The 20,000-nt window shown below is 34.4% G+C and overlaps 1 protein-coding gene across 1 annotated transcript in view; it reads left to right on the plus strand.

Annotated features, from left to right (window-relative positions):
• The window catches only part of LOC145245857 (organic solute transporter subunit alpha-like), a 99,481-nt gene extending 86,626 nt beyond the window's left edge, over positions 1–12,855 (plus strand). Inside the window, exons 7-9 of the mRNA XM_080107565.1 lie at positions 3,291–3,405; positions 5,552–5,804; positions 12,163–12,855. Of these exons, the coding sequence (XP_079963691.1) occupies positions 3,291–3,405; positions 5,552–5,804; positions 12,163–12,398 (604 nt within the window). The 3' untranslated portion in view covers positions 12,399–12,855. The remainder of the gene's footprint in view (positions 1–3,290; positions 3,406–5,551; positions 5,805–12,162) is intronic.
• The last annotated feature ends 7,145 nt before the right edge of the window (positions 12,856–20,000 follow it).

Below are 20,000 nucleotides of genomic sequence, written 5' to 3' on the forward strand. Positions count from 1 at the left end.
AATTATATATAGAAGCTTTAAATAAGGTTTGATCCTCATAGTTCCTTTAGATTAGGAAGACACTTTGCAATTCGAGACCATTTTCAACATTTGAATTTCATAAAAATATGATATATTTGAAAGTTAAGTGGGTTGTGTCCTAATAGCGCCCTTACGGGCATGCTTGCATTATTTTCGCTGAAAAATTTTACATAAGAGTACACGTCTAGATTTTAAGGAGGTTTTATAACATTTCTTTCTGTAGGGAACACACAAATAACGCACAGACACACACACACACACACACACACACACACACACACACACACACACACACAGACATACACACACGCACACACACACACGCACACACACACACACGTACACAGACATACACACACGCACACGCGCGTGCGCACGCGCGCACACACACGCACACACACACGTACACACACACACACACACACACACACACACACACACACACACACGTACACAGAGACATTGAGCTTTTCATGTAGAAATATTTTGCTGCTGCTACTACTGGAACAAAGTTCCACAGAAGCCAACTGGAAGAACATTTCCATAGGTAAAATTAATCCGACGAAAGTTCATTTTATTTTTAGTTTAGGTTAAACGTTTAATAGTAAAAGATATATATTCTCCAGCCAATCAGGACAATTCTCACCAAACCTTAAAAAAAAAAAAATTAGATTCTGGCTGACTTTCATTCGTTTTATAGGAATAAATAAAAGCATTGTAATTCTTGACTGCGATCCAATACTTTACATCATATCGTTCATGTATTTGCTATCCACGTACTCCTATGGCCTCTCAATTCGTTAACCTTTTAAATAAAGGGAAATAACTCGTGCATACATTACTTTTAAAAGAATTATCGCCCCTGTTGAAAGTTTCTCTTTTTCTCTGTTTTCTTATTATTTTAAAATACTTTTATCTTATTACATAACTGGGTGCTTGGGTGCAGGTGCATTCGTAGGTGTATATGAATTTTGGGGGAATTTTTGACACCCATAACACAAAACTTCGAATAAAATTAAAAAAAAAAAAATCGTAATTTCTTTTTTAAAGGTGAGTTGTTTATTTTCTTTATGGATTATACTTCCAAAATAAACTATTAAAGTTGTATAAAAAGTAATAGAAATATTATTTTTTTATTTAAAAAAAAAAAAAAAAACAGTAATGAAATCAATTGAATTTTACGAGCTCAGTATTTTTCAATTTTTAAACTTTAAAAATCTATCAAAATTTTTCTATTGATTCAATTTTTACGATATTTTCAGGCTCAATGTGAAATTTTATGCTCTTCCCAATAATCCAAATATAATATTTTAGGCAAACGTGTTTTTTTTTTTAATTCACGCTCCCCATTTTGACATGTCTATTAAAAAGTAAATACTTAATTTACGCACCAAAGTTTTATATATCAAATTGAAGATAAAAGATCAATAAATAATATATTCAAATTTAAAGCAAAAAATGTAGTGTTTTTTAGAAATTTACCTGTAAAGTTCAAAGTTTAAAACCTTTTTTTTTTTTTTTTTAAAAAAACACGTTTTTTAAAAAAATTTTAAAAAATGAAACCTTGGTCCTTGCTTCTTTAATTGAAAAAAAAAAGAAAGAAAATTAGGGTTTGAATTACATTTTTCGAGTAGTTATAAGCTTGGAAAGACAGGAGGTCGAATTATTTAATATATTTCACGCATTCATAAGATTAGTTTCTGACACACTTAGTGCATCCGTCCTTCTAAAATATACTGTGACCCCCTCCCTCCAGCACTGTTTTTTTTTTTTTTTAAAGGAACATATTATAATTAATAATTAATTTATTTTAGGAAAGGAATGATTTTGGGGAAAAACTTTTTTTGTAATTTTAAAATTTATTAATTTGGGAAATCTTTATAAATTTTCATTTTGCTAAAAATGTTTTTTAGGGATTTTAGAGTTTTATATTTCTAAATTTTTGGGATAAGAATTGATTATTCGTACTATTTGGATTCTTCAGACTACTGTTCTCATCTTGAGTTTTTTTTTCACAACGTTTCGGTCAAGGTAACGCCCGGTCTTCTTTAGGTGTATCTTGTTAAACTCGGAAATTTTTGTCAAACTTGGCAATCTGCATAGAATTTTAAACAGAACCCTTTATATAATCCACGAAGGTAGCATGTTCTCGTCCAGTCAGCCACTACTGGGTAGAAGTCGTAAGTGGCTCTCATCTGGGGGAGGCTTCATGTTTTGATAAGCTTCTGAGCTTGACCTTTGCTCCTGACCTGAAATGGAACATGTGCATCGGGTCGATTGCCAGGGTCGCTGGAGAGGTGGTAGGATCCTTCTATTGCCCTGGGGGATGTCTCACTGCTGATGCAGTTCTCTATCTATATAAAAGCCAAGTACATCCAAGGATGGAGTACTGCTGCCACATCTGGGCACGAGCTGCTAAAAACAGCCTATCCTGCCTTGACAGAGTATAAAATGGGCTTCGTGGCTTAGTAGGGGATGCCCTTTTCTCTTCCCTGCAATCTCTCTCCCACAGGAGAGAGGTTGCGAGCCTGTCTTTGCTTTGTCATTGCTTCCATAGCGAGTGCTCATCTGGTCCCCTCTCGCCAATCTTTCACAATGGCACCCGTCTAGCTGAAACCACTGCTAAAAATTTTCCCCACTCTTTGTCTGTGCCAAAACCAAAACATAGATTCCATGAACAAGGCTTCTTTCCTGGAAGTACACGCCTGTGGAACTCTGTTCCGTTTGCCTGTTTCCCACCTAGCTACAACCTGGGTGTCTTCAAGTCCAGCATGGACGGATTCCTGATGAACCGCCCCCTTAAGTAAGACACTTTATCAAATCTCCAATACTAACATACTGTACATGCAATAACCCTTATCCCCGAGTGGCTTCAGGGCCTTGATAAGTGGTGACTACCTTGTAAAAAAAAAAAAAAAAAAAGAAAAAAAGTAGTTCACTACTGTATTTAGAATATCGGTTGCAATGAAAATTTAACTATCAACTTCCAAAAGAATGCAACTTAAAACTGTATTTGACTAAATACTGTGCTGTGGGAAACATTCCCGAGTTTGGTAAGATACACCTGAAGAAGGTTGAAAGTTACATCGTCCGAAACATTGCGAAAATAACACTCAAGATGAGAACAGTAGCCTGGAAGAATCTAAATAATACGAATATTCAATCTCATAAAAAATTTTCAGAAATATGAGTCAGTTTTTATTTTCATCATTCAATGAGAAAGAGAAAATAATTAAACTTTCTTTTTTAATTGTGTTTCTTTTCTTCAGGAAAAGCATAATAACAGCCCGATTGTTCGTCCTCCAGGGGGCGCTCATCCGACCAATTTTATCATTCAGTTTTGGCATCTACTATTTGAACACAACTTATGAAGGCACCAGTGTGGTAAGTTATAACAGAAATTTATTTCATCTGCAATGTCAAATCAATTACGAAAACTGGATTCGAATGACTAAACCTAATTTATAAAACCCACTATGTCTGTCTGCTTGTATATTTTCAAACTCTATATCTTCCGAAACTAAAAGTCGTAGAGCAGCGCTAGGGGCCTCAAATTATTGGATTTTTATGGACTATCCTTTTAAGAGACTTTAGCAGGTTAAAATAGTTTTTAAGGGTCAAAAAGGGGTCAAAGTTAAAAAAACATCATTATACATTTTGTACATTCATCTTAGTTTACTTTTCATTTTTAATTTCAATCAGTTCATATGCGTGTCATGTTGGTACAGTGGTAACGTCACCAGCTTTGAATGCTACAGTTTTGCTTTCGGTTTCAATTCTAGCTGATGGCACTCAAATACTTTTTTTTTTTTGACTTTTGAAATCACAACTCTATAATAATATATACGAAATATGGACAATTTAAATTTAATATTTATTACATGAAAATCAAATTAAGAAAATAGAAGTCAAAAGAAATTTTTTTACACAAAATAAATGAAAGTTGTCTAAGTAATGGAAACCATGTGCTTCTTTTTTAAAAAGTTTTTTTTTTTTTAAACATTTATTGGATTAAAATAAAAATTTTAAAAAGTCTAATAGCACAGATTTTTTTTAAACGGGCATTATTTTTTTATGTATGCTTTTTCAGCAAGTTTTTTTTATTTAAACATTCATTGAATGAAAATAAAAAATAAGAAAATTCTAATAACATGTGGATTTTTTTTTTCATTATCTCCCCTTCTGATAAGCGCTCTTCAAACTGGAACCAAAAAGGTTCTTCTGTGGTAGTAATTGGTTGTACTTGGGCCTCATCATGAATTGGGTCATTAATGCCTGTAATATTGTCTGTTGTTTCATAATCAAAGCATAATATAATTATATGGCACAATCACGTTGACACACTAGTTCTCACCAGATCGCCGAAGTTAAGCAATGATGAGCCTGGCCAGTACCAGATGAGTTACCATTTGTGAATACTAGGCGCTGTATATACCACGCCAGGACATAGAAATTTCCAGGTTTGTATCTGGGGATGCATGTAAACTGCTGGGAGAGATGCAGCCTCAGTCTTTGTTAAGACATGCATGTAGGAGAAGGAAAACTCTGATGTAAAAGTTAAGGTCTACTGTCTGCTCTGTACTATGGCCGCCCTTACACTGACTGAGATAAGCAATTGTACTAAAAAGTGTGGTTGGTTCTACACAAAGCCTTAACCACTATAAATAAATCACTTGTGCGGATTTCTGAACAACTTTGGTGTTGTGGCTGACCTCATATGTTGAAATCGACAGGAGTGCCATCATTGTCTGCTGAAATATATGAAAGGAGTCTATTAATGGTTTCCACATTTGATTTTAGATTTGTCTATTCTCCTTTTCTAAGGAATGATAGTTTCATCTTATCCTCTTTCATAATTTCTTTGATGCATTTAACTTCTCTTCCCTTTTTTCGTAGTGAGTTCTGTCATCAAATAATCGGTGGTTTCTACAGTTTCAGTGTTTGCATTGTGTTTGAAATTTGGCTTCTAACTGTGAGTTTACATTCGAAGGTAATATTTTTGTACAATTATTCGCTTCAGTTCTGAACAAACCTCTTCTGAAGCATATTGCGTGATCAATCTTTCGTCAGCAAGGAAGCAAAACTTATCAACTTATTTATTTCAAAATATAAGTTTTTATTTCATTTGGCCGTCATTACTGCGTCATAAAATGCATGTTCTTAGCCAAAGAACGGAGAGGAATGATGAATGATGAGGTGGATAGATTAGAGCCACACTTGTGTGGTGTTTATCCCTTTAATACCTGTCACATTTTGTTTTTGCTCCTTGTTTTTTGGGTTAATGACCGGTTTTGGTTGCAGGCTGCACTTCCTGGCTAGTGCATGCATCAAGTAGTTGACCTTTACCCTTGTTGTCTCGATCTGACAGTTTGACCGTATCGTTCAGTGCGTTGTCACTGGATGCATGTGTGCACCTCAATGTTTGATGCGTTTGTCAACGTGCATCTGCATGCGTCTGCGTGAGTGCACCTCAAATGCTACACTTTGTGTTTTCATCAGTAACCATTTTCTTTTTTATCTTTATTTTCAGCCATTGGTAACCGCAATCAACATCATGAAGGGTCTGTCTATGATGTTAGCCATGTATGGCCTTCAAATCATTTACCGGCTGACCCGTGACCATCTGCAAAACGACCTTGGACACCAACGCATCCTTGGCAAGTTTATCTGCTTTCAGTTGGTCATCCTCTTCGGTATTTTTCAGCCAAACATTTTTCATTTCCTTCAATTAGGAAATCTTCCAAAATGCTCACCTCCTTTTGGCTCCCGAGTCATGAGTCTACGTAAGTTGTTGTCTTCTGTTTTTCTTTTCTGTCCTTTCTAAGATATGAAGTCGCTGTATCTCTTCCACAAGAACAGAGTTTACAAAAAGTCGTTTTTTAAATTGGTGGGGAAAAATGCAACTCGTCAAAAAAAAGGAAAGGGCAATCTAGAGTGAGACAAAAAAATTACTTATTCATGATCGGCAAGGTTAAACTGGAAAGTCAACCTATAGAATTTACATCTGATATATAATCACATCAATACCCTGGTTCTTGCCAGATCACCAAAGTTAAGCAACAATGAGCCTGGCCAGTACAAGATGGGTGACCATTTAGAAATGCTAGGCGCTGTATGTATCTTTCTGAAAAGTATTAATTAAGAAAAGATTTCTTTTTGTTTGACTTCTGATTGCGATATTGTGAAGGTCTCTGAAGAAGTGAGCGTTTGGAATTCTCCAAAAAAAAAAAAAATAAAATAAAATATTCTAAGCCATCTTAGAAACGAGCGTATACCAAATCTTTGTTGCTTTAGAATTCTTTAAGCTGATATAAATAATGTGCTAATCTTATATATGCAACAGGCAACTGCTTGTTAATTTAATATTCCCTAGAAACTTCCTCCTCTGGTGGAAGCCAATTCAACTTGACAAAGATGAATGCCACATCGGGTACAAAGAGCTGAGTTGTGATCCCATGATACAATAGAAAATCGTGAATTCGTTAATTTAATTGATTTGTGAGAAAATAAATTTTGAAATATTGTAATGTTTTCACCAATGAGTAATCTAAAAACCAAATAAGTCCTTATACTAGCATTGTTCCACAAGTAATGCCTCCTATTTTTTAGCTTAAAAAAAAAAGACCCATGAAGACGAGAGTGGTACCATCCAAATGAGTGGCCTTTTGTGCTCCAGAATTTATTTTTCTACATAGTCACCATCATTTTCAACGCACTTTTGCCAGCGATAGGTTAGTGGCCGTGCATGTATGCCTGGATCATGTTTTGTCGTTCATATGTCTGTTGCCACTGTGAAATCGACGAACTCAACTGTGCTGACATCATCTGCATTAAACATCAACTGCATTAAACAAGTGCTGATGAATGTTGATCGGTTCAATTTTTTTCTGCATGGAGGAATTCAATGATGCTTCTCTGCTTTTGATGCATATCCAGTCCAGGGATTGCTTTCTTAGTCTCATACTGTCAATATCTGCAATAAAGAGATGAACTTTAAGGTCATGATGCATAAGTTCAGTCATCATAGCAATGCAATTTGCAATCCCTTCTAATCCATTTTAGCAAAAAAAAAAAAAATAGGGACATTAGTTTTGGAACACTTTCTAGCATATATGTGTGTCTTTATATGGGGTCTTTTTATTCTTTTTGTCATCACTATTTTATGAGTGTCCGTTTGGTCTAGTGGTCGTAGATTGCCCTGTTTAATTAAGATGAATAAAACTTGCATCCAAAACACAAGGAGATATTCGCTGAGTTTCTTCAAGGTTTTATTGAAGAGAATGAACTTGAGAGAGAGAGAGAGTGAGAGAGAAATAACTAAATAATGATTTATTTCTTAAATTGTTAACTTAAGAAATAAGTGAAGCACACATCGGTCATATTAGCATTAGATTTTTCTACATCATTGGCGTGTCTCATTTGTATGGATTCGCAGAGAGAACTAAACCGAAAACCTATGTTTTGCTCACTTGAAAATGTGATGTTATCGTTCGACTCCAGTTTTGTCTGCAGTGTTTAACCTTTTGTCTCTGCTTTGTCACCCATCTTTCATTCAACTCTGAGAATGCTTTTGTTTTACAAATCTTGGCCATCCTAAAATGAACTAAGTGTGACCCTTGTCAAAATCCGCACTAGCTAACTTAATCACTACATAGGGTTCCTACTATGCAACCATGTAGTCAGTTACTGTTTCAAACTTACATCCTTCTTCCCCCTAAAACAAACTAGAAATTTAAAGTTAGACCATTTTTATTTTTACATGGATGGTAGACAGGTTATTGGTCTGTAGTTACTTACTCCTATCACAATTTAAATTAATGTGGTTCTCTCTCTATTCATCCATTACAATCTTTCCTTTACTTACCATGTCGATGCCTCCATTAAGTCTCGAAAGATAAAGGATACCCTCTGTCGGGGCAGCTGTGCATGTAATTGTGTAGCAAGGGTTGCACAATCCTCAACAACACCTCTCCTGAATCGGCACTGCTTGAGTCCAATGGCAAGGAGAAGTCCAGGATAACTGGAAACAATACCAAGTTAAGCTTAGAGCGCAAACAGCACCTGGAAGTCCCAAATGGTCACCCATTTAGTGCTGACTGAGTTCAACATTGCTTAACTTCGATGATCTGACAAGAACCCGTGTGTCAACGTGATTATGCCGTACATGTATTTATAAATGCTTACTGTAAACTAATGAACTTGTAAACTAATAAACTGATCATTATGACTTATGGAATATATATATTCTAGACAACACAGTAAGTAACACAGGTACATTATGTTTTCTGCAATCATTTATCTTTTCATGCTTTCACAGAGTACAAAATCAACTTCACAATCTAAGGTAACCAAACTGATCACATCTTTGTACAATATATATCTAGCATATACGGTAATCTTTTATTTTAAAAGTTGGACCTGAATAGTATTTAAGTTGACACATCAAAATTAGTTTCTGAATAAGCAGTTTTCATTTGTTACCGTTGTACTATATTATTGAAATTATAATGATATATTTTTCTACAGTTTATTTAAAAAAAAAATTATAGAGTCTCACCCAAATAACTGGTAATATAGAAACAATTATGACCGGATAAAATAAAAATCAATAAGGGAAATAACTCGTAATTTTAATCGATGAATAAAAAACGAGTTGTCTCCCTTACAAAAAGATTATTTCTTTCATTTTATAAGTTTAAAAAAAAATGTGCAAAAAACTAAAAATTGAAAACTAAAATGACTTATATGTATTGAAGCCAACATCGGCTACATATAGCCATACATCCATCTATCTGTGTAAAGTTAGGTATGTGTAAAATCTACTCGTAAACTAATGAACCGATCATTATGAACTACTGTTATAACTTATTTATTTTCGTGCACGTTATGGCACATCAACCCTTTTGAGTTTTACAGCAAATTCGTTTGTTACAATAAAATATTGTGCAACCATACCTTTCTATTTCTTCTTGGTGAGCGTGCACCTCGCGTTGACTTTCTATTTGCACCCGTTTCTCCTCGTCTTCTGTAATCAAAAACCTTTTGTAACACAGCAATAACGGGTGTAAGTCTATTGTGCCCCCCCCTTTTTTTTTGATATATTTGAGTTTTATTTATACATTCCTGGGTCAAAGACTTTTTGTCAATTCCTTGCTAGTTCCTCATCTTAAAGTAGTGGTGTCTTGGATTCTTGCTAAATTTCAACTAAATCTGTCATCGTCGCTTGCAGGAGGCAGATTGTGATCTATTCTCGTCCACTACCTACTACTTCCTTTCAAATCTCACCCCCAACGTGAAACGTGAATCTCGTTAGAAATCTCGCCGATTCTCGTTCTCACAAGTTGGACTCAGCACAAGTGTTTGTACACGTTTACATCTCTGATGTAAACGTGTACAAACACTTGACTGTGTTCAGTGACAGATTTTTTTTTTAACTCAAATAACTTTCAACTGAACAATGAGCCTAATTACTCAGATCTATCTCTAACGTCGGTCTGTTTACGTGAGGTACCATTGTATAATACATGGACCACAGGAAAAACAGAAAAACTTGGATTTACTATAATTAGCTATGCTGGGTTTGTCGTCTTCTTCTATAATCTATATATATAAAAGGCAAAATGTGTGTGCACATTTTTTGTACGTCTGGCAAAGGCTTTTTTCGCCGGGATTCTCGGGGGGGGGAGGGTTACTATGTCTTAGAACTTTTTATATGCTCCCTAGATCATAATATGTACGATTTGCAAATGTTGATTTATTTACGTCGACTTTTATAAAATTCCTGCTACTTTGGCTTCTCACGTGTTCGTTCGGCTTTTTTTGTATAAAAGTGAAACTGAACTGAAGCGAAGGTACGGTTCCCGGCCTTCGTGCTGGGAACGTCCAGAAAACAATGGGCGTTTGATCAATGTGGGGAAAACTCCTTATGTCAGACAATTGCTATTCATATGGACACTCTCCTCTTTATGGGGAGCTGGTTTCCTCTAACATTTTGGTGAAACAAAAAGTTGGGAAACAAAACCAAAATAACTACCCCGCAGTAAAAGTTCACTGCGGGACTCCTATGGCACAATCATTAAAATCGTGCACCTATCAATTTAACTTTTTAATCGTTAAATTTGAACTTTCTTTTCTATCTTCGCCTTTCGGGTTTCGATCCTACCTACTTACAAAAAAATTTTATTTTTTTATTTTTTACCCCCCCCCCCAACACACACACACACACCTCCAAACACCCGGGCAACGCCGGGCACTCAGGCTAGTATTTAATAAAGGCCAAAACATATTTGTATTTGGTTAAACAGATTAAATAAGTACTAGTGCATTTTGTGAATCGGATTCTTGTAAATATCCAGTATGGCTGGACCAGAAATTTATGTAAACCACCGGAATATGCCGAGCGCTGGTCGAATTGATCAACCAATCAGAAAGCGACAACAAACGTGATTACCCAATGAGAAGGGACATAATTAGCAGACGACTTTTGATAAATTTTGGAGAAAAAGAAAAAAAAAACAACTTTTTACTTATTAAATTTAAATCATGGAGCGGCATACGGCAATTATTCCAACTGTTAATTGAAAAATCAAGGACCATTATAAGAAGAATATAAACACGTGAAATGACGAACTTCGACCTCAGATACGGAGAGAATATCTTTTATTCATGCTCCTTCTAGCTACATCTATTTATAGTAATGGTGGCTGTCCAACTTCCGGCTGGAAGCTGCTTCACCGGTTGAGAGAGTCTTCAGGGGAGATTACTCGCATGGATTAACACTAACGCCAGAGAAAGTCGTAGAGTACTTTCAACATATCAAACTTATAGCATCTGAAATGAAGTGCAGGATATGGCCACAGAAAGGATCTAAAGGAGAGAATGTGAAGTGGGATCGGACTGTACACTCTTTAACCCTTATCCTTGAGTGGCCTCCTGGCCTTGATAATGTGTTGATACCTATGAAAAAAAAAAAAAAAAGAAAAAGTCCAATGTGAACAAGTTTTAATTGAATCGTCCCCCTAAGTAATCCAAGTTACAAAATTCCCACTGTTTACTATGCTAAAATCACAATGACTAATGTATACCTATTAACCCTTATCCTCGAGTGGCCTCTGGGCCTTGATAAGTGGTGACACCCAAGTAAAAAAAAAAAAAAAAATTGGAGGAACTAACCCTAACCCTAACCCTAACCCTAAGCTTAAACCCTAATCCTAAACCCTAAACCTACCTCACCCCTAAAAAAGAAAAATAGTATTTAATCACGCGAAGAAAATATGTCTATACGTATTTAAAACAAATAAATAAATAACTTTTTTTTTTACATAGACATCACCACTTATCAAGGCCAAGAGGCCACTCGAGGATAAGGGTTAAAGAATGTACAGTAGAAATTGGACAATATAGTAATCGTTAGTAAATGGAAATTCGGTAAATTTGTTAACAAGTGGAACGGCTAATCAAGAACTTGTTTACGTTAGACTTTAAGACAACCATATTGTAGTCTGCTGGAAAGCAGGAAAACGGAAGACAATTCCACAGGCGTGCGGTTTTAAGAAAGAAGCTTTGTTCATGGAATCTACGTTTAGGTTTAGGCACAGATAAAGAGTGGGGGGAATTATTAATAGTGTTTTCAGCTAAACGAGTGTTTCTTGTGAAAGTTTGGCGAGGGGGGACCATAGACTGAAGCTCAGTCGAACACTTTCCATAAAAATAACAGCAGAAAAAAACTCGCAACATCTCTTCTGTGAGATAGAGGTTGCAGGGAAGAGAAAAGGACATCTCCTTAAACAATATGAAACAAACAATATTTATTCATAAAACCTACGGTAGATTGTTGTTCTTTTTTATTTTATTGCTTTTTCATTTTTTTTTTTTAACTTGTAATTCATATCTGATGAATGTTGCTGTTTTAAGGTTTGATCGGTGGCGCTCGGCATATTCCGGCGGGTTGTGTTAGTTGCCGGGAAAACCGAAGCGGATGTGTACAGACATCCGGTTCACAAAAGAACTAATACCATTTTTACCTCTTGGTTCTTTCGTTTCATTTTTAGTCCAAAGTTTCTTTCCATTTCCGTTTTATGCCACTTCCTGTTTGATGTCATAACTTTCTTCTTCTTCTTCTTCTTCTTCTTCTTTGCGCAGGTTACAATAACATGGTGCAAGTCATCGAGATGTTTGTAATAGCGATAGTGGCTCGTTACATCTACCACCAAACGAGACGAAATAACGAACCCCAACTTGAAATAGCCAGACCAAAAAACAATTACAGCATTTCGAACGGGAAATGTTATACCGCCGACAACCAAGCCTTCACCGATTCCACGGACAACTTACAGCAGGAAGTGGAAAGCGCAGATAACCTCGAAGACGACAGTTGATCTAACACCAGCGCAGCGTCCTGCAAAGAATCTCCGATGTTTTGTAGTTGTTCAATCCTCATTTCTCGAAATACATACATCTCCAAAATCAAGCGAACAAAACCATGACGGCAATCATGTTCAATTGTTAGTGAACGATTGATCTAAGATGTGCTCATATTTTTTTTTTTAATTTTACTATTAACTTGTATTGCAAACACGCACATGAACCTACTCGAGCGTGGCCTACCCAAATAGAAGGCCGTTTCACTAAAGTCTCATAACCTGCTGACGATGTAAAATAAAGTACAATGTTCACGGTTAGGATATAGACGATTATTATGAGGATAGTTATGTTCGGTTTCAATTCTAAAAAAACAAAACAAAGACAAAACAAAAACAAAAAAACAAACATTGCCAATGGATTTATAAAACTGGTCCAAACGTGACTGTATTTTCTTTTCCCAAAAAATAAAAAGATTATCTTATACTAGTTGCCTGCTCATACAGTACGCTTAAACATGATATTTTAATTCATGCAGATTGCGTATGTGGTATTATAAAATTAATCCTCTATTGAATATTATATATTATGAGGAATAATTTGCCCGGTGAACTAATTAGCAAAAAAAAAAAAAAAAAAAAATTAAATAAATCAATAAAAATAAAATAAAATAAAAAAATAATAATGATAATGTCGTTCATCAAAGTCCATCTGTGTTTGTTTACAATATCACGTCAGCTGATATTTGGGTTTAACTATTAATGCCCTGGAAAAGTCACTTATGATTAATGTTTAGTTTTAAAATATGCAAAAGAAGAAATGATTTGCTGTGATTTTAAATGGTACCTCATCTTTTATTGTAAATTGAACTCATTAATAAGAATAAAATTATAATGAAATAGTGAGGTACACCCAGGCTTGAACAGGGGATCATTAGATCTACAGTTGAATACACTACCATCAAGCTATACCTCCAGATGACAATACTATTTGAGAAAACTGCCAGACATATAAATTACCTTTGTGTGAAATTTGCAAATTATAGGTTCAGCCATTTCGGAACCTATAAGGACGGAACTCTCTTACACACACGTGCACACACACAAGCGCACACACATACACACAAACGCACACACATACACTCACACACACACACACACGCACGCACGCATACACACACACACACACACACACACACACACACACACACACACACACACAGTGACTTTTTTTTAATAGTAGAGATTTGGACACGTGCAATTAAACAGGAGTATTTTTTGTCCGGGAAAATACTCCTGTTAAATTTTATGTTATTCAAGTGTTATTTAACTATTAAATTTAAAATGCATCCTTTTTTATAAAAAAAACCCTCATCCTCGTCATAGTCATCTATTGCCTAATCGTGGCCATTCTACTCTATTCTGTGACGTCACCAGGTTAGGTGACCTTAATGGAACGGCCTTCTATTTAGGTAGGCAACACTCAAGTGGGTTAATATGCATGTTTACTCCATTGACTGGATGGCTATGCCGGGTTCAAAACCAATCAAAATTCATTATGGTCATCTACGCAATCCTATTAGGTTGTCCAGAAAGTCGGTGCCGATTTTTTTAATTTTTTTATTTCATGTTTTGACACGTTAGAATATATATAATTAGTGACATATATAATTGTTATAGTGTTAGAATATATATAATTAGTGACATATATAATTGTTATAGCGTTAGAATATATATAATTAGTGACATATATAATTGTTATAGCGTTAGAATATATATAATTAGTGACATATATAATTGTTATAGCGTTAGAATATATATAATTAGTGACATATATAATTGTTATAGCGTTAGAATATATATAATTAGTGACATATATAATTGTTATAGCGTTAGAATATATATAATTAGTGACATATATAATTGTTATAGTGTTAGAATATATATAATTAGTGACATATATAATTGTTATAGCGTTAGAATATATATAATTAGTGACATATATAATTGTTATAGCGTTAGAATATATATAATTAGTGACATATATAATTGTTATAGCGTTAGAATATATATAATTAGTGACATATATAATTGTTATAGCGTTAGAATATATATAATTAGTGACATATATAATTGTTATAGTGTTAGAATATATATAATTAGTGACATATATAATTGTTATAGCGTTAGAATATATATAATTAGTGACATATATAATTGTTATAGCGTTAGAATATATATAATTAGTGACATATATAATTGTTATAGCGTTAGAATATATATAATTAGTGACATATATAATTGTTATAACGTTAGAATATATATAATTAGTGACATATATAATTGTTATAGCGTTAGAATATATATAATTAGTGACATATATAATTGTTATAGCGTTAGAATATATATAATTAGTGACATATATAATTGTTATAGCGTTAGAATATATATAATTAGTGACATATATAATTGTTATAGCGTTAGAATATATATAATTAGTGACATATATAATTGTTATAGCGTGGTAGTGATCTGCCCAATTTCATGACTATATGGACTCTTCTAAACATTATGTATACGACAAAGGGCAAACAGTCTTTCTTAGAACTGCACGCCAGTGGAACTCTCTGCCGCTTGCCTATTTCCCACCTGACTACAACTTGGACGTCTTCAAGTCCAGCATACAACATAAACAAACTCCTGACAAACCGCCCCCTTAAGTAAGACACTCTATCAAAACCCCCAATACTAATGATTACTACAATACTATCTCATTGATTACTGTACACGCAATAACCCTTATCCCTGAGTGGCCTTCGGGCCTCGATAAGTGGTAACCCCCATGTAAAAAAAAAAAAATGTACTATTCTGTCCTTCTGTAAATACGCACGCTTGCAAATATACCTCCGTGTTGTCTTATGTATTATTGGATCTTCAAGGTCACACCATTACTTCAAGGTCACACCATTACTCCAAGGTCACGCCGTTAGTATATTTATATTTCCGGTGAATTTAGTTAATGCTTTGACACATTGCAAGATGTCAGATTATAAACATACATAGTATACTTAGATTTGCGTTTAAATCATATTTTAAGCTATATTTAAAAAAAAAAAAAGTTTTAAATTATTTAACTTGTGCTAATTTTTGAGCATTCAGCACAATCACATTGACACGCCGGTTCCCGTCATCTCACCGAAGTTAAGCAACGTTGAGCCTGGTCAGTATCCAAATGGGTAACCATTTGGGAATTCCAGATGCTATATGTTCTCTCTGCTTAACTCTGAATTGTTTCCAGTCAGTCTTGGGCCTCTCCTTGCCACTGGATCTAATTAGTGCCGATTCGGGAGGTGTGTGGTTAAGATTGTACAACCCTTGCGTCACAATTACATGTGCAGCTACCCCTTATAAGGGTAATGATTGTCTTTTGAAGCTGAACTATGAGACATCGCATCGAATTTTGGAGCTGTCTTTAAAAAATGGAAGATTGTGAACACCCGTTTTAAGCACAGTGTTTTTTTTTTTTTTTTTTCAATAAAAAAAAAAAAAAGATCAAACAGCAAAAGAGGACATGTGCAATGAATAGCAGACATGCTTTAGCTGCCTAAACTTTACAGAAGTGGTTTGCAAAGTTTAAGGTTAGAAATGTCAGCCTTCATGGCAAAGTATGCTTAGACAGGCCACCCTCTACCGATGAAGTCCAAATGAAGACATAAATTGAAAAACACTCGTCTAGCTGAAACCACTATTAATAATTTCCCCCACTCTTTATCTATGCCTAAACCGAAACGTACATTTCATGAACAATCTTCTTTCTTAGAGCTGCATGCCTGTGGAACTCTGTTTCCGTTTTCCTGCTTTCCAACTGACTACAATTTGGTTGTCTTCACGTCTTCAAGTTCTTGATGAGCCGTCCCCCTTAAGTAATCTAATTTCTCAAATTTTCGCTACTAACGATTACTACGATATTGTCGCATTAACTATTGTACACCCATTAACCTTTATCCTCGAGTGGCCTTCGGGCCTTGATAAGTGGTAACTCCTTTGTAAAAAAAAAAAAAAAAAAAAGTAAAATAAAATAACCGATGATAAAAAACAGAAAGGCATTCGTAAGTATTTTATTTTATAAGGAAAGTAGAAAGTTCACCCTGGCTTTACTATCAGCGGCATCGTGACTCTTACCTTCCTTATCTTATCCTTCAATTCTCACATTCCATGCGCGATGTTTTTGACAAAGGGGGAAAAATTGCTGTTTTTTAGATCGGAATCTATCCATCTAACAATTATCTTCAGCTTTTTTTTTTTTTTTTTTACTTTAAAGTAATATACTTTTTAGCTCCATACATCAAGTGACTTCATGCCTTGTCTGAAGCGATTTCCATAAAAAAAAAACTTAATATCATATTATTATATTATATATATATCATCAAATTCCATCTATGTTTGTTTGCAGTAGCACGTCAGCTGATATTTGGGTTTGACTATGAATGCCCTGGAAAAGTCACTTCTGGTTAATGTTTAGTTTTAAAACATGCAAACAAAGAAATGATTTGCGGCGATTTTAAATGCCATCTCTTCTTTTATCCTAAATTGAACTCATTAATAAGAAAAAAATATGATGAAATGGTGAGGTACACCCGGGTTTTAACAGGGGACCATTCGATCTGCAGTCGAATACTTTACCACTGAGCTATACCTCCAGATGACAACAGTTCCATTTTTTTAAAGAACAATACATTTTCTGAGAATTGAATCCTCCTTGATTTGATGATTAATAATATATATTAGTGATGGGACGATTCCAAAACTTTTACCGATTTTGTTCTAAATTCCCGATTCTGATTCTTTTAAAAGTTCTAAATATACAATTTTTTTTTTTATGTGTAGGCGTCGGATTACCGCAAAAATCCACGTAAAATGTGCATATAGTTTTGTCAAAAGCAACAATACACTTATGGGTGTGACTTATAAATTTATGTTTTATTGGTAGTTTTAAAAAAATCAATAAATATCTTAGCATTTCATCATTAATCCAAGCCGTGGAAAATTAAGTTTTAAAGATAAACGAATAAATAAAAAAAAAACAATAAAAAGAATCGTTTTGAGCATCGGAAAATAGGCACGAATTTTTCCGATTCCAAAACCGATTCCGATACTCCGAAACGTTCTGATTTTTTTCGATTTATGATTCCAATTCCGATTAATCGTCCCAACACTGATATATTGCTTTGCATTTCCTTCAAAATTCGGCATGAGTTTTCCAGACAACCTGACAAAATGGTCCGCCAGCTGTGCGTAAAATAGCATGATGGTTGAATTAGACGTGAATCAGTTATGTCAAGTGTATTTACTGTTTTGTTATTAAATACCCCCTCAAAAGAATACGGATCAATACATTATGATTTCGTATTGCATTAACGAAAAAGGATGTATATGCCTTCAAAACACACACAAAACGAATAAATTAATGAGTCCGCTGATTAGCTGTTAAATATCTAAAAAAAAAAAAAAAAAAGAAATTATTGATATGCCGTAAAACAACGCGAACACATCAAACTGGAATTTAAAGACGTTCGTTGTAAGATACGTCCATTTAATCTGTGATTTGAACGATGAAAATGCTGTTTAATCCTTTCTTGCACGATATTTGTTTTTATTTTACAGGAATTCTGTGTACCTAATCTAACTTGTTCTTGAACAACGCTTTTTATTGGTATATAGTTATTAAAAACTGATAGGGCCAGATGAAGCTACAAAACCTATATGATCATCTGGAATATGTGGAGAAATGAACTGTATGATGCAGCACTGCATAATTTGCCCCCTACTCTCCAACCAGTGCTACTTAACCCTTTCATGAACGACTTTTTACAGAAATTCTATTTAACTCGTCTGACTTGCTCTTGTACCACGCTACTTTATTGTTAGTTATGAAAAGCGCTTGTGGCCAGATGAGGATACAAAACCAATCGAGCAATTTTGCGAACGTATAATGGGTATGGGTGGGGGAGAACTATATGATGTAGTACTACTTTGTCTGCTCTCTACTCTCTAACCAGTGTAGCTTAACCCTTTCATGAGAGACTTTTTACAGACATTCTCAAACAGCGCGCTGGTGCGCGTATGGCAGCTTTATGCAAATGACTGAACCGGGTGCAAGGTGACGTTACGGCAAGAAAGAAGGAAAAAATTATAAAAAAAAGAACATGTGCACAGACTGTGGATCATGTCAGAGAAGGAGAGCAGTATTTGAAAAGTATTCGAAAAAGTGTTCAATAAACATGTCTTGTGAGCAAGATCATGTCAGAGAAGGGGAGCAGTATTTGAAAGGTATTCGAAACGTGTTCAAGACATTTATAATATATATATATATATATATATATATATACTAGCAAGGCCACCTGGCGTTGCTTGGGACCGTATAAGACAATGAAAAAAATTTTGAACATGTCTGTTATTCTTAGGATAGAGGAATTTTTGATGTCTATGTATCATTTGCCATGTATCTATGTATCATTTTACCTATCCTAGGACGGGTATTATTTATACGAAATAATTGTACCTTCCCTAGGACAGGAAATTTACAACACATATATGGCAAAAAGTTTCCTTCCCTTGGGCGGGTAATGTACAACACATATTTTAAATAAGTTACATAATTTTCTGTTGTGCTAACTTTTCTGTATATCATAGGTAAGAGTTTGTTTGTTTTTACATCAGAGTGCTATAGTGAAGAAGCACCTTTTTCTCATTTAAAAGTCATACTACCCGAATATATATAAAAATTTTCTGTTTTAATAACTTTTATGCACGTCACATGTACGATTTACTTTGTTTTTTCATATACTATGTACTATACTGAACAAGTACCTTATTTCTTGGGTAGGATAATGTACAAGTACGTCATTTCTAAGATATAGATGAAACTACTCGATAATTTTACATAATTTTCTCTTGTGATAATTTTCTCCGTGTTTCACAAGTGAGAGTTTGTTTTTACATCAGAGTGCTATAGTAAAGAAGCACCTTGTTTCTTATATAAATGTTATACAATTCGAATATATTACATGATTTTCGGTTTTGATTGCATTTATGTACGTCGCAAGTAAGATTTTTTTTGTTTTTCATATGGGTACTATACTGTACAAGTATCTTATTTCTTGGGTAGGATACTGCACAAGTACCTTTTTCTAATTTAAAAACGAATGAACTCAATACATTTATGAAATTTTCTGTTGTGCTAAATTTTCTGTACGTCAGGGGGTAAGAATTTGTTTTTTAATCTGGGTGCTATAGGGAAGAAGCACATTCTTTTTCATATGTAAGTCATACTTCTCGAATATTTAACGGGACTTACGGTTTTAATAACTTATGTATGTCATAAGTAAGATATTCTTTGTTTTTTCATGTAAGTACTATACTGCACAAGTACATTATTTCTGGTGTAGGATACTGTGAAAATACCTTATTTCTAATATAAAGATGAAACTACTCGATGATTTTACATAAGTTTTTCATATGAGTACCATACTGTACAAGTTTCTTATTATTTGGATATAATTCCTTGTATATATAAATGCATTAACAAAGTAAGTGACCATTGTATGTGATTTTTGGAAT

The sequence above is a fragment of the Euprymna scolopes genome, chromosome 23 (assembly GCF_053919585.1).
Source record: "Euprymna scolopes isolate OS-2025 chromosome 23, ASM5391958v1, whole genome shotgun sequence".
NCBI classification, from domain to species: Eukaryota; Metazoa; Mollusca; class Cephalopoda; order Sepiida; family Sepiolidae; genus Euprymna; species Euprymna scolopes.